Raw genomic sequence first — 14,720 nt, forward strand, 5'->3', positions numbered from 1 at the left:
GAACACCGTATTGGTTTTTGGTGTATTTTCCCCGATTCCTCGAAGCAGTTTCCGGCCAATAGTCGCTGACCCACTTTCCGGAGAGAGTGGAAGAAGCATTTCCCCCCCCCCAAGCAAAGCCCGAAAAGCAAACACCGAAACATACATGTCCTCGCCTCAGCCTTATTGGCTGGCTGTGTTACGAGAGGCGTTTCAGGGCCGAGTGGAGCCGGAGACTGGACGAGCACTCTGTTCTATTGATATTGATATTGATATAGTACAGAATCAATACTTGGTTAAAACCAGCGCAAGACCAGTTTGGGAAAGAAGGACTTTGACGAGACCAGACTTCGACCTAGCTATCTCAACTCTGTACGTGGCCAAAATGAGAGACATGATGCATGTTGGTATGTTGCTCCTACGATACAAAGGGGCTTCCATGGTCATTCACTGATCCCCAAGCAGAACTCAATGTCCAGCCAGAATGCAATTACTACACGAACCTGGTGCGGAACTTGAAAACCGCAATCGTCCCGACGTTTACTCTGGAATCGGGTCAACAACTCCATCGAGTCCCTGTCGCCTACAGCGCCTGGGGCACCTTGAACGAGGAGGGTGACAATGTCCTCCTCATCTGTCACGCTCTCACTGGAAGCAGCGACGTCGAGGACTGGTGGAAACCTTTGATAGGTCGAGGAAAAGCCGTCGATACAAGTCGGTTCTTTGTCATTTGCTTCAACTCACTCGGGTCGCCGTACGGCTCTGCATCACCGCTCAGCACAGACCCGATGACCGGCAAGCCTTATGGTCCGACCTTTCCAGACACGACTTTCAGAGACGATGTGCGGATACAAAAGATGGTTCTTGACGCGTTGGGAGTTAGACAGGTTGCGTCCGTCATCGGTGGCTCGATGGGGGGCATGATTGCCCTTGAGTGGCCTTTGTGCACCCCTCCAGGCTATGTGAGGACGGTCATCCCCATATCGACTTCAGCGTATCAGACCGCGTGGGGAATCTCATGGAACACGTCGCAAATCCGATGTATTCAAGCCGACGCACAGTTTCGCGGGGGTTACTATGCTCCTCATCCTCAAGGCCAGCCCGTGCAAGGTTTGGGCGCCGCCAGAATGATCGGGATGCTCACCTACCGATCATACACTTCCTTTGAGGCCCGTTTCGGTCGACGCAAGTCCGGGCCAAAACGGCCGTCGCAGTCCTTCTCGAGACCGATGACCTCGATCCCCTCCCCGCCAGTCCCGGTGGCTGGAGACGACACCCCCGAGACAACAGATTTGAAGACAGAGGCGCAGAACTTCGGCCCGGCCACGATATATTCGGCCCAAAGCTACATGCAGTACCAGGCCGACAAGTTTCTCAAGCGCTTCGACGCGAATTGCTACATCCACCTTTTGCGAAAGATGGACTCTCACGACATCACAAGAGGGAGGACCACCACATCAATACCATCAGCGTCGGAAGAACACCCCAGCACGAAGAGCGTCGCCGCCGTTCTGGCCACATGTCCGGCTCCCGCGCTCGTCGTGAGCATAGACTCAGACCTGCTCTTCCCGTCCGAGCAGCAGACACTACTCGCAAATTCTCTGCCTCGAGCGACGCTGATGAAGCTGAACTCGTCCGACGGCCACGACGGGTTTCTGCTGGAAATGTCGGCCATGCAAGAATCCATCAGTGCCTTCCTCCGGGAACACTCTCCCCACGTCTTCACAGCTCCTGTCTCTGATAGCGGCGAAGAGGATAACGCAGACGTTGTAACGAATAGTGTGTTTGGCGAGCTGGAAGCTGACTTTTGAACGGATTTATCTACAAAAGCAAAAAAGGGATTTCTGCCAAGGTGTTTTGATAGATCTATTCTCTTGACGATTGTGTCTGTGTTTCCATAATGACGAAAATGATGCTTTAGTTTTATGTGTACCGAGTATAGCTCATTCAGGTATTATGCCAATATCATTTCAATAGATGATCTCATAAGAATCATTCAATGTATTCAGTGACTACCAATTCTGCCCGACTTGGCCCCTCGAAATTCGCTACTTAGGTAGCCATAGCATTGCCACGAATCCGGAATGCCATTGGTCCAATTCGGCCCAGTCTCCCGGGCGTTTGAGGGATGGTCGTCTATGTCGCCACTCATCACGAGACTTGTCCGGTCGCGAAATAGAAAGTCAATCACCGTCGGTGTGTCCTCCCTTATCTTTCTCGTCAGGGCCGCCCATCCCGCCGTCAGGTCGACGTTCGGCGACTGCTGGGCTTCCCAGGACTTTGTCTTGGTGGTCTGAGGCAAGCAAACATTCTCCGCTGTGTATGGGGCAGATGATCTAGTGATGCCTTTTGGGAGAGATGACTATATTTGTATAATAGTGTCCGGCCGGTTATAGACATGTCGTAAGTCGCATTTGCATTACCATCATCCTTTCTTGATATATTGATTCATTACTGTCCTCTACCTCTTCAAGAAGTGAAAAAAGCAAAGCACAACAAAGGCAACAGCGGACAGTGCACAGTAAACAAAAATGATTGCACGAACAGAGGATTATCGACCGTGGCTCATCCAAAAATATGGCGGCACCAGCGTGGGCAAGCTGCTGAGCACCATCACAGAATCCATCGTGCCGCAATACCTGAACGACTACAACGTCGCCGTGGTTTGCTCCGCGCGGTCCAGTGCAAGCAAATCGGTCGGCACGACGAATCTCCTCCTGAGGGCGTTGGCTTGCGCCGTGTCGTCGGAGGAGGACGCACTCACGGTCGACTTTGACGAAGTGGTCGACCTCATCCAAAATGAACATCTTTCGGTCGCAGACTCTCTGCCCAGCGAGGCTGTTCTCCAACCCTCCTCCTCGGAGATCATTCAGCAATTACGACAGAGCATCGTCGCGGAATGTGAAGCCCTACGGAGATTCTTAGGGGCTACGCGCGTCATTGGCGAAGCGTCTGACAGAACGCAAGATCGCGTGCTCGGGGTTGGTGAGAAGCTGTCTTGTCTGGTGGTCGCTGCCGCGTTGTCACTCAACGGGGTCGAAGCAGAGATGGTGAACCTAGAAAACATTGTGCAAGCTGCCGACAAGCGCTCGCCCCGGGAACAGCAAGCGGCCTACAAGCAAAACCCCATCTCATTCCTCCAGGGGCTACGAGATGCCGTCAGAGATGCAATACTCCAATGCTCCACGCAAGGCAAAGTCCCCGTTGTCACTGGGTTTTTCGGCTCAATGCCTCACTCACTACTACACACCGTCGGCCGTGGCTATTCAGACCTGTGCGCCGCGCTGTGTGCCGTCTCACTAGGGGCCGAGGAGCTCCAGATATGGAAAGAGGTTGCTGGCATCTTCACGGCGGATCCTACCAAAGTGTCAACGGCCAGAGTGCTGCCCATGATCACGCTGGAGGAGGCCGTCGAGCTGACATACTACGGCAGCGAGGTGATTCACCCTCTGACCATGTCCCTTCTGAACAAGGAGGATATCAACCTGCGGCTGAAGAACGTGAAGGATCCTGCCGGCGCTGGCACCGTGGTCTACTCAACGACGCCTAGTCCGAGCCCAACGCAGACGCCTGGTTCAACGGGAATGGAGATGAGCCGGTCCCTGTTCATGACGTCGCATGGGTACTACGGCAAAGAACAAGCCAAGCGAGTCCCGACGGCCATCACGACCAAAGACTCCATCGCCCTCGTCAACATCACTTCGAACGGCAAGCTGCCTGCCCAAGCATTCCTCGGCCAAGTCATCAGCATCCTCGGCCAGCACCAGCTCTCCGTCGACCTAGCCAGCAGCAGCCGGCAATCGCTCAGCCTGGCCGTGTCGGCGTACGGCTCGACGAACCTCTCGGACGCAATCGACGAGGCCCTTTCCGAGCTCGAAGAGTTCGGCTCGACGACAATCGTGCCGAAAATGTCCATCATCTCGGTCGTCGGCCACAAGATGAAGAACATGGTCGGCATCGCGGCCGAGATCTTCTCGGCCCTGGCCAGCGCGCGCATCAACATCCGTCTGATCTCGCAGGGCGCGAGCGAGATCAACATCTCGTTTGTGGTCAGGACCCAGGACGCCCTGTTGGCCATGGAGGTCATCCACTCCAAGGTCATGCAGATTCCGGGACACGCCGAGCGCCAGGTTTCGCTCATAACAGGTGAGGAATTCTCAAGTCACTTACCCCACCATACCGGTTCTCATCCATACTGATTTTGTGATTGACTAGGTCCGTGGCTCTATTGAAAGAGTATACCAGCGCTCTACTCGACAGGTGTGGTGTTTGGGAGTCAGCGGTGGTATTTACCGTCTACTAGATGTCTGTATGGAGATACCTTTTGGCGCTGCTACGTAGACGATAGAAAATATGTATGTACAGCATTATGAATATTAGATGTATATCAAGCCATCAAGATTTTATGTGGCAACCTCTGCCTCTACCTCTGCCGTTGATGACAAACAACCACCTCAATAATCCGTAGCTAGCCCTGTTACTCTATTTCTCATGGACTCGAACATGCCAGTCATTTTCTTCTGGGTGGTCGATATCTAGAGAGTGTTCCACTTAATACACCAACCACCGTCAACCTCTGTCAGCTGTGTCTATGGTTCAAAACCACCTCTGAGCACTCAGCCTAGGCCTATCACCTGGTATTCGGCGCAAAAGTCCATCTGATCGTCATCTTCGATCTCACCAGACGTCAGAATCAGGCAACTTTACCAAAAGTACAAAATACAGATGTACAGATGTCCAGATGTCCACGTCGTAGTCGAGAAAGATAACACCGGTTAGTGCCAGTGGTGTTACTACTGGTGGTGCTGGTGGCGCTTGTGTGTGTGTGTGTGTGTGCCGGTGTTTGCTTTTTTGATAAGCGGCGGCGTTTGGACCACTTCTATAAGGGGGCGGGCCAATCAGGAACGGACGATCCGGGTATCTCCGGCTTTTGGAAAAAAAGGGGCTAACCTAGGTAAGCGAGTAGGGGAGACAAAGGAGATACAAACCAAGAAAAGCTATCATTGCCTATTCTTTGCAAGGGCTGTGTTCAACCTCCTAATCAGGAAGAAAACAAACACCTTGGTTTTCGGGTCCATATCATGCGCGGACGTGTATCATGTCTGATGATATCTCGCATGTCATATCCCACATCACGCATCCCATCCCGCATCCCGCCCCGCCTCCCTTACCCCTCCATTCGCCGGTCTCTGTCGAGATAAGCAACGTCTTGCAAGGCAGTTGCTATCTTTACGGTGCATAGCAATAGCAAACGCCGCACGATGCAGCAAGGTATACCACTTGGGACGTGCATTGGCCGCCTCGGGGAGAGAGGCGTATGTTGGATAAAGAGGGCAGTATATCAAGATGGACAGACACCCTGCTTGGAGATTCTCATATATGATCCATCCTCATCCTCCTTCTTGTAATATCAGTCAATCCATAGATCTATCAATCCATTCCACAATTCGTCACAGGTCTTCTTTCTCGTCTTACCACAAGAGCTTCTTCCCCTTGATTCTCTCGACTTACGAACCTTACGAGACTTCACGAGACAGAACAGAACCCAAAAAATGGTTTCCGGACACTTGGGCGAAGTGAGCAAAGCTCCCGAGTACGAGACGGTCGCGCTGCACGGCGGCCAGGAACCCGACCCGATCAATGGCTCGCGGGCGGTGCCGCTGTATCAGACATGCGCGTACAACTTCACCGACGCGTCGGACGGGGCCAGCAAGTTCGCCTGGTCCAAGGACGGCTACGTGTACACTAGGATGGGCAACCCGACCAACACCGTCTTCGAGACGCGCATGGCCATGCTCGAGGGTGGCGTCGGCGCCGTCGCCACGGCCAGCGGCCACGCCGCCCAGTTCATGGCCATCACCTCCGTGTGCGAGCCCGGCCACAACTACATCAGCACCATGAACCTGTACGGCGGCACGCACAACCAGTTCCGCGTGTACATGAAGAAATTCAACATCATTTGCAAGTTCGTGCAGGGCAACGACCCGCAGGACGTCAAGAACCTCATCGACGACAAGACCCGCGCCGTCTACATCGAGACCATCGGCAACCCGCAGTTCAACGTCCCCGACATCAAGGCCATCGCCGACGTGTGCCACGAGGCCGGCATCCCGCTGATCGTCGACAACACCTTCGGCATGGGCGGCTACCTCGCGCAGCCAATCAAACAGGGCGCAGATATCGTCACAGCCTCGTGCACCAAGTGGATCGGCGGCCACGGCACGTCGATGGGCGGCATCGTCATTGACGGCGGCCACTTTGACTGGTCGGCCTCGGGCAAGTTCCCTGGCTTCACCGAACCGTCCGAGGGATACCACGGCATGCGCTTCTGGGAGACGTACGGCTACAAGGCCCTGGCGGCCAAGCTGCGCATGGACGCCATGAGAGACCTGGGCCCGTGCATGTCGCCCTTCAACGCCTGGCTCTTCCTGCAGGGCTTGGAATCCCTCCCCGTGCGCGCCGACAGACACGTGTCCAACACGCTCGCCTTCGCCCAGTGGCTCGAGAAGCACCCGTGCGTCGCGTGGGTTAACTACCCAGGCCTGCCCTCCCACCCGGACTACGAGCTCGCGCAGCGGGTGCTGCCCAAGGGAGCCGGCGCCGTCCTTACCTTCGGCGTCGCGGGCAACATCGACGAGGTCGAAGCCGTGGTCAACAACCTCAAACTGTGCTCGCATCTGGCCAACGTCGGCGACGCAAAGACGCTGATCATCCACCCCTGGCGGACGACCCACCAGCAGATCCCCGACCAGGAAAAGATCAAGGGAGGCGTCACCCCCGACATGATCCGGATCAGTCTCGGGTTGGAGCACATCAAAGACATCATCCACGACTTTGAGCAGGCTTTCAAGGCCGCCGGCCTCAAGGGGGCCAAGGATTGGGTCCCGACATGGAAAAAGGACATGGAAGGCGAGGAGTGGTCCAAGGGCACGTTATACGCGCCGAATCCCAACGGCGTCAAGAAGGAAGTCGTCACCAGCACGTAAGACACGGAATGATTCCTCTGCTCTACTCGCACTAGCTCGCCCGTCGAGACGGAGGAGACCCCTGACATCCACCCTAGCCAGTCAATTGACTGCTCCGAGATATGTTTCCTGGCTTGTTTATCGAGGAAGACGGAGGTGTTTCATGTTCCCCTATGAAGAGGCGTTCGGATGAATATGGTGAAAATTCTGAAGGATTCTTTTTTGTATCAACCCCCGGCGGTTCGGTGGCGCTATGCTCAGTGCTCTGTGGTCAGTGTTCAGCGCTCACCCATATCAGTCAGTGCCGATAAACCCCTAGATGTGTTCAGTGTTTACTCTGAAAAACGAAAATAATTTTTTTCTTAGAAATCAAGATAATTTTCCAATCTTTTTAAACAAAAGATTCCTTAGTATCAAGAATAAGTAGAGTCGATCCTTTTGCAGCACGGGGATGCAGGAATGTGCGGCCAGGGAATCCGCCCACAACAGCAGTAGGGGTGACGCTGGCTTGCAGTCCTCAAGTTTAAGGGGTTCACCCATAGACCACGACAGGTTGAAAAGCGGTGCAGGGTTGGGTTGAAACCCGTGGAGTGTTGAAACGTATTGCTGATGATAATGATGGCCGTCCTTTGGCAAACACCCATGTGGGAAGTAACCCACGGAGTGCATGTCACCAGCCACTCCTACCATCACCTGTGGCGCGTGCAATCGTGTTGAGGATAACGTCAGGATTTCTGGACGCGCAGATGCAGACTGCACATGGCGGACATTAGATTTTCAAGTCTTGGCATTTTTGCAGCAATTGCCAACTACATTCTCCGCATTTCAAGAAAAAGTTGTTTGGCTTCACTCGAGTTTGCGCCGCCAGAGTTCCCGCAATGGTCAAGTCATATCTGTAAGTCAAGACAAAATCCAGCGACCAGACGGAGCAGTACTGACCTATTTAGCAAATTCGAGCACAGCAAGACCTTCGGCCAGATCTGTACAGCCTCCGCGAACGTTGTCTGGGACCCAACCTCTGAGCATGAGGGTAGAGGGGGTGCCGGTCGTGCCTATGTAGGTGCCAACGAGGCAGTTCTGGTATGGGATCTCAAGACGTCAGAAAAAGTTGGAGTATGGAACATCGAGGACAATAATGCTGTTGTCACCGTCATCTGCCGGAGTCAGGTCGACCCTGATGTGTTTGCAGTGGGCTACGACGATGGCAAGATTCGAATATGGGACTCGAGAACAGCAACGGTGATCATCACTTTCAACGGACACCGGAGAGCGATAACACAACTCAACTTTGATCACTCTGGAGTTCGTCTAGCCAGCGGATCAAAGGACACCGACGTTATCCTCTGGGATTTGGTCGCCGAGGTGGGGTTGTATCGTCTTCGTGGCCACAAGGATCAAATTACTTCCCTTAATTTCCTTACTGCTGTCGATGCCCAAGACGCCCTCGACAATGACTCAACATCTCATGATTTCCTCCTCTCTACCAGCAAAGACGCCCTGATTAAAGTGTGGGACTTGTCTACCCAGCACTGTATCGAGACGCATGTCACACAAACGAATGGAGAATGTTGGGCTCTCGGGCTGATGATTGGCGACAGCGGTTGCATTACAGCGGGAAACGACGGCGAGTTGAAAGTGTGGTCGATCAACGACGCTGTCTTAAAACAGAAAACGGGAATGAACATACCAGAAGGACAAAATGTCCTGCGGGAACAAGGGACGCTCTATCGCCACGGCCGCGATCGGCCATTAGGTATCACATTCCACCCGAAACGCGACTTGATTGCCGTACACGGCTCCGACAAAGCTGTAGAGATATTCCGGATTCGCTCAGAGACAGAAGTCAGAAAATCCCTGGCGCGAAAGCGAAAACGGAGAAAAGAGAAGGCGGGGACAACCGATGCCGATTCGGGGGTTGACGTCGGTGACGATGTCGAAGACTCGACTGACATGTCCCACGCAACAGCTGCGGACATATTTGTGCCTCATGTTCTTATACGTACGGGAGGCAAAGTCAGATCGATGGACTGGGCAGGGGGAAAGTCTGGCAAGTCGATCCGGGTCCTGGTGGCCACTTCAAACAACCAACTCGAGCTCTTCGACGTCGCGGCTTCAGACAAGAAGAAATCATCTGAAGCTCCAGAGTACAACCGCGCTGTCACCGTCGATATGCCCGGCCATCGTACAGACATTCGCTGCGTTGCGCTTAGCTCAGACGACAGAATGCTAGCGACAGCCTCTCACGGCAGCTTGAAGATATGGAACACACGGACACAGACTTGTTTGCGAACCCTAGACTGCGGTCACGCTCTTTGCGTGGCATTTCTGCCAGGTGATAAGATCGTCGTGGTGGGGACACGAGAGGGTACACTTGAAGTGTTTGATATTGCCGCATCAACACTGTTGGACACCATTAACGCGCACGAGCGAGACATCTGGTCTCTTCAGGTCAGCCCGGACGGCAAATCCCTTCTCACTGGCTCTGCCGACAAAAGTGCCAAATTCTGGCAGTTTCAAGTCATCCAGGAAGAAGTTCTGGGGACAACGCGGAAAAGTGCAAAGCTCACTCTTGCCCATACCCGGACCCTTCAGATCAGCGACGACATTCTAAGCGTCTGTTTCTCTCCCGACGAGCGACTCCTCGCCATCAGCACGCTGGACAATACTGTCAAGGTCTTCTTCGTGGACACGCTCAAGCTCTTCCTTACCTTATACGGCCACAAGCTCCCTGTTCTAGCAATGGACATTAGTCACGATAGCAAACTCATCGTTACCTCGAGCGCTGACAAGAACGTCCGGGTGTGGGGCCTCGACTTTGGAGATTGTCACAAGGCCTTTTTTGCCCACCAGGATAGTATCCTCGCCGTCAAATTTGTTCCGAATAACGACGAGGGGAACGGCCATCACTTCTTCTCTGCCAGCAAAGATAAAGTGATCAAATATTATGATGCCGACAAATTTGAGCAGATCCAAAAGCTGGAGGGTCACCAGGGCGAGATTTGGGCCATGGCAGTGGCCCACTCTGGGGAGTTTGTTGTGACGGCGAGTCACGATAAGAGCATCCGCATGTGGCATCAGACGGATGAGCAGATTTTCTTGGAGGAAGAGAGAGAAAAAGAACTGGAGGATTTGTATGAGAATACTCTTTTGACATCCCTGGAGAATGACGCAAATGAGATCGACGGTGAGGGCAACACGGACGGTCTGGAAGCAGGCCCGGCCGGCAAGCAAACCGCCCAGACGTTGATGGCTGGGGAGAAAATAGCGGAAGCACTGGAAGTCGGTATGGAAGATCTCGAAACAATGCGAATCTACGATGAAGCAAAAAGAACGAATCCGAAAGCCGCACCTCCACAGCGGAATCCGATATTCCTTGCCAACAACAACATATCCGCATCAAGCTATGTGCTCAGCACTTTTCAAAAGATACCCTCGGCGTCTCTCCAAGATGCGCTGCTCGTCCTCTCGTTCTCTCAGATTCCCGCGCTCTTCACATTCCTGGCTCTCTGGGCTGAAGACGGCCGGGCCATCCCCTTGGCTTGTCGGATATTGCTGTTTATGCTAAAGACGCACCAAAAGCAGATTGTGAGCTCAAGAGCCATGAAGGGCATGTTGGAGGAGGTGAGGAGCAAGTTTCGAGGGACGCTGACAAGGCAGAAGGGAGAGCTGGGGTTCAATCTTGCGGGATTGAGGGTATTGGGGAGGAGGGTGAGAGAAGTAGCTGGGGAAACTGAATATGTCGACGAAGAAACATGGCAAGAGAATGATGGCGCCGCTCTGGGCATGATCAGAGGGAAAAAGAGGGAGTTTGTGAACATTGCCTAGGGATGAGAGGACAACTGAAGGTTCAAGATTCGTTGTCACGGACACACCAGGTCACACTCTACCGTGGGAGATCAGAAAGCTCACGTTGAAACGGGAAGACTAATAGGACAATTCACGCAAACGATGCCCATGCCTCGCTCCTACAGTTGATCATCGCCATGCGTGAACGAACCTACGAATGGACAGACATTCAGAACGCCTGAGCTTGTGCTCGAGAGTCCCGTTGAGCCCGTCTGAGAGATACAAGCTCGCTGCTGCGATGGCAACCGGGAACATTCGCTTTCTCCTGGACTCTCCTGGACTCCTGGAGATCAATATTGACGGAAATTGGGAGCCCGAGATGTCCGTTGACGTGAAGCTTGAGTGCGCGATCTGAGTTCCCGTCGAAAGCATACTCGGGCTTCTCCTGTCGGTCAACTGGCGACGGGTTGCAACAACAAGTCCAGAGCAACGGGGGTGAGCAAAGTCTAGGACCTTCTGCCACGCGCAAGACGCGCTGTTGTGTGTCAATCTTCGCGCTGTGGCAAATTAACAACTGCTCTAGAAGGTGGAGTTTCTGGGTGTTGATGTTGTTGATCCCCCTCGAGACGCCGAGTTGGGCAGTCTAGCTGAGACCGAGAAAGAGCTGTGTCCAGGTAGAGAAACTCAAGGTTGGTTGCCGAGGACGAGATCCAGAACTTTGGCGCAGCCGTGGTGGCCGCGCTCGCCACCCATTCAGCGGAAAGGGTAGAACTCTCGCGGCCGATGGCAATAGAGGATTTGCTAAAGGGTGGTGAGAAGCAATGCAGCTTCACGCTGAACGCGTCAGGGGAAAGGAACGGATGGGTCTATACTGGTCGCAGGCCAGTTTGGTGCCCGCACGTTGTTGGCGCCCTTCTTCGCCGGGAACCAGGACCACGGGTATGTAGCAGAGAGAAACTCCCATATCGGATCAAAAGAGTGTAAGTAGGTAATAGGAGAAGGGGGATAGAGAGGCCAAAGACGGCAATGTTCTTCTTGACATGCAGCGATATAGACGGAAATGGAAATAGATGTTCATTGCCAAAACTCAACAACAGACCCAAATGAGAAGAATCAGGGGATGGAGAGAAAACTATCTTCCCATTGTGTGCTGCGGGATGTTTCAGTTGACCAGAGTTTGCGTTGTTCGGTCTTTGTTCCGCGAATCTTGCCTCCTCTCAATAACGGACAACTTTGGGACAAGTCTTGTCGCCCTGGATGCTGCAGCAGCAGCTGAACTCTGATTCCTTTTACAATGGAGGTGATGGAGACCTTGGACCACCATCAGCAGTACAACCACCACACCACCACCACCACCACCACCAGAACCAACCCCCCCTGCTACACCCTCAGCGCTTCCCCGTCGCTTGACCCTCGTGTTCGCCGCCCCCTCCATCAAAGTCCGGCTACCGCATCCGAAGTCTACCCAGGTACTCCGGCCTCATTCAGACTTTACAGACCGCATCTTACCCCTCGCCGAAGAACTTGTAGCTACTCAACGCGGGACTCGACAAACCCCTCCTGTTGACTGGGAATTCAGGGGAAACCGTCCTGATCGTCGCACCGACTCAGAGCCTCTTTCAACCCCACCGACCAATTTCGCATCACAGCCTTCATGTTCAATACGATCAAGACGAGCTGAACAGAGGATACAGTGTATACCCCGCGAGATGGCGTTCTAGGACAATTGCCACTCCACAAGGGAATTAGTGTGGGCAGTATGAGCTGAAAATGAGCCGGGGCACTCAGCATCCCACCCGGGTTGTTGTCATAACAGAATCAAAGGCGGGGAGGGGTCATCACACAACAAGGGGGGTTTACCTTTGATACTATGAGAGGTGCTCGTACTTGCGACTGGATCTGACGGGGTGGGCTATTCTGGCGGAGTCAATGATCTTCCCAGACCAAAGTTGGCACAAGCCTGGTGACGCTCGTGAGGAAGTTTTGGCCACTGTCCCTTTGGGGATGTTCTAATGAATGTGGCGTTCGTCTCGAGTCGCCGCTAGTCGTCTCAGCCTGCTGGAGGTTCCCACTGTCCAAGGTCGCTGGATTCCGCGCGCCAGATTCCGGACGCGATCGCGATCCCTGTCTCTCATCTGTCATTGGGTCCTTGCCTCGCCAACGCTATCGGCAGTCAGGCTGTTCCTCCAATCGACTGTCAGGCCTCGCAAGGGCCACAACGGTCAAAACGCTCCGGCTGGAAGCCGTGGCTCTCACAATTTTAGTTGGTCAAATGTTTGACGTGAAGACCAAACCTCGGACCAGTCAGAGGACACGGCTCTCTGAGGTCTCGATCACAACCTGACATCCCACTATACTTGTTGCAGCTGCTTCCTCGAGCAGTTCAGCAAACGGTGCTTTGACGATATACGCTTGTTGACCTGACCGTGGGTAAACCCGCCATCGTCGTCACCGGTCAGGGGTGTTCCGGTCCATTTCCACTGGCGAGAGGATCCAACGACACCGGATTAACTCGACGCGCAAAGAAAATCAAGTACCCATGTCTCGACATTGCTTAACCCTCTTTCCCCCTCCACGGGCCCACTTTCAGCTTGTTGTTGTGGGACAAATACAATGCTCGGGACTTGCCGCTGGTCCAGATTGGAGCGACATGGTCTGATCAACAGGTTTACCCCCTCAATGTTTGGATGCAGATGAGGGCAGGTTTCTACGGGATACTCATCTCAATGCTGCTGAAACCTTGAAGAGATCGACGAAAGTGTCGAGAGAGTTTCCGCGCGTTATGCATGCAATAGAACTGAAGCGTGAACTTTGCAACCCTCCACCCTGCCGTGTTGGGAGGGTGAATTTGTCAAGACGGCCCTACCTTCTTGCTTGTCCTGGTAAGGCCTGGCTCAATGGACCTGGGTGCACCCATGTCTTCAGATCGATCGGGTGGAGACTTTGGGCGTTTTGGGTCGACTTTAAGCGGGCTCTTACGCTGCCTTTTCCTCTCCTGCCCTTCGACATGCCCCATCGGACCTTGGACAAGGCGAAGAAGATGGATCCCTACGACCAAAAGGGCTAGCGCTTCCCTGCGATCGCGGCGTTGAGCTGGCGCTGAAGGGCCCTTGTCTCCCTGGGTCCTTCCGTACCTCTTTGGCTGGGTTGCGGACTTTGGCCTGGGTAGGGGAGCTGGCAGGCTTAGCCGAAGAACAACTGCTCCATACCCTTAACCTTTCCCATATCCCTTTAGAGTTCACTCAGGAGTGATCCGGGAAGCACGGGCGTGGGTCCCAGCTTTGGCTCTTGCTTCTCATCCACCATCCACAAACAACCAGCCGGGCTTCCGAATGAGGACGTCGAGGAATCCAAACTCGCCTCCTATGGCGCGATGCTAGCTCGTGCATTCAGCGCCTCTTTCCCTTATTCCCCCTCTATGGACCACTCGACCTGTATCCGTGCGTCTACAAACATCGAAGATCAGAAGGTTTCGATATCAGCATTTCACCCTTTCATTTCCTTAGAGTACAGAGCCCCAACTCTGCCGCGTTTCTCACCTCCCCAAGACACGAATTGGGCTCGGATCATTACTCAAGTCAAGCGCGGACCGGAGGGGTGAATCACCCGTAACCTTGGCTGTCTATTGGATGATCATTTGAACATCCAATACATCTTGAATTTATTGCCTCCAAGTCGATCCTTCTTTTTCTCAACTTCTTCAGAAAGCCTGTTCTACCGTTTCCTACTCGACATCGCGCTCACCTTTCAGAAATCCTATACACAGCCGTTCTTCCAAAACAAACCGTCAAACACAGAACTGCTTTTCCTGTCCGTTTCTCCTGGGAGGTTTTAGGTGTGGATATTAAGTTGAGGGTTCTAACGGACCGTTCACGCCCACCCCCACTGGCGCAGAACTCAGATCAAGTCTGACACTGAAGCCCGTCTTCCTACATATACGCTCCTTGTATCGACTGGACTCGCTCTGGACAGAAACTCCTTCACGACTTT

General features: G+C 53.6%; 4 protein-coding genes across 4 annotated transcripts; all 4 read left to right on the forward strand.

The window, feature by feature from the left end:
- Positions 1–364: 364 nt before the first annotated feature.
- AYO20_02293 (homoserine O-acetyltransferase) lies at positions 365–1,790 on the forward strand (the record flags this gene model as incomplete). The annotated part of the gene is made up of 2 exons (XM_022640597.1): positions 365–386; positions 445–1,790. 2 exons carry the CDS (start codon positions 365–367, stop codon positions 1,788–1,790), a joined length of 1,368 nt encoding a protein of 455 aa, XP_022503246.1.
- Positions 1,791–2,510: 720 nt separating this feature from the next.
- On the forward strand, positions 2,511–4,178 carry AYO20_02294 (hypothetical protein; the record flags this gene model as incomplete). The annotated part of the gene is made up of 1 exon (XM_022640598.1): positions 2,511–4,178. One exon carries the CDS (start codon positions 2,511–2,513, stop codon positions 4,176–4,178), a length of 1,668 nt encoding a protein of 555 aa, XP_022503247.1.
- Positions 4,179–5,531: 1,353 nt separating this feature from the next.
- On the forward strand, positions 5,532–6,965 carry AYO20_02295 (hypothetical protein; the record flags this gene model as incomplete). The annotated part of the gene is made up of 1 exon (XM_022640599.1): positions 5,532–6,965. The coding sequence occupies one exon, from the start codon at positions 5,532–5,534 to the stop codon at positions 6,963–6,965; it is 1,434 nt and encodes a 477-aa protein (XP_022503248.1).
- An 857-nt stretch (positions 6,966–7,822) lies between these two features.
- AYO20_02296 (hypothetical protein) lies at positions 7,823–10,769 on the forward strand (the record flags this gene model as incomplete). Its single annotated transcript, XM_022640600.1, has 2 exons — positions 7,823–7,839; positions 7,892–10,769. 2 exons carry the CDS (start codon positions 7,823–7,825, stop codon positions 10,767–10,769), a joined length of 2,895 nt encoding a protein of 964 aa, XP_022503249.1.
- Positions 10,770–14,720: the final 3,951 nt, after the last annotated feature.

This window comes from Fonsecaea nubica, assembly GCF_001646965.1.
Source record: "Fonsecaea nubica strain CBS 269.64 chromosome Unknown Scaff10, whole genome shotgun sequence".
NCBI classification, from domain to species: Eukaryota; Fungi; Ascomycota; class Eurotiomycetes; order Chaetothyriales; family Herpotrichiellaceae; genus Fonsecaea; species Fonsecaea nubica.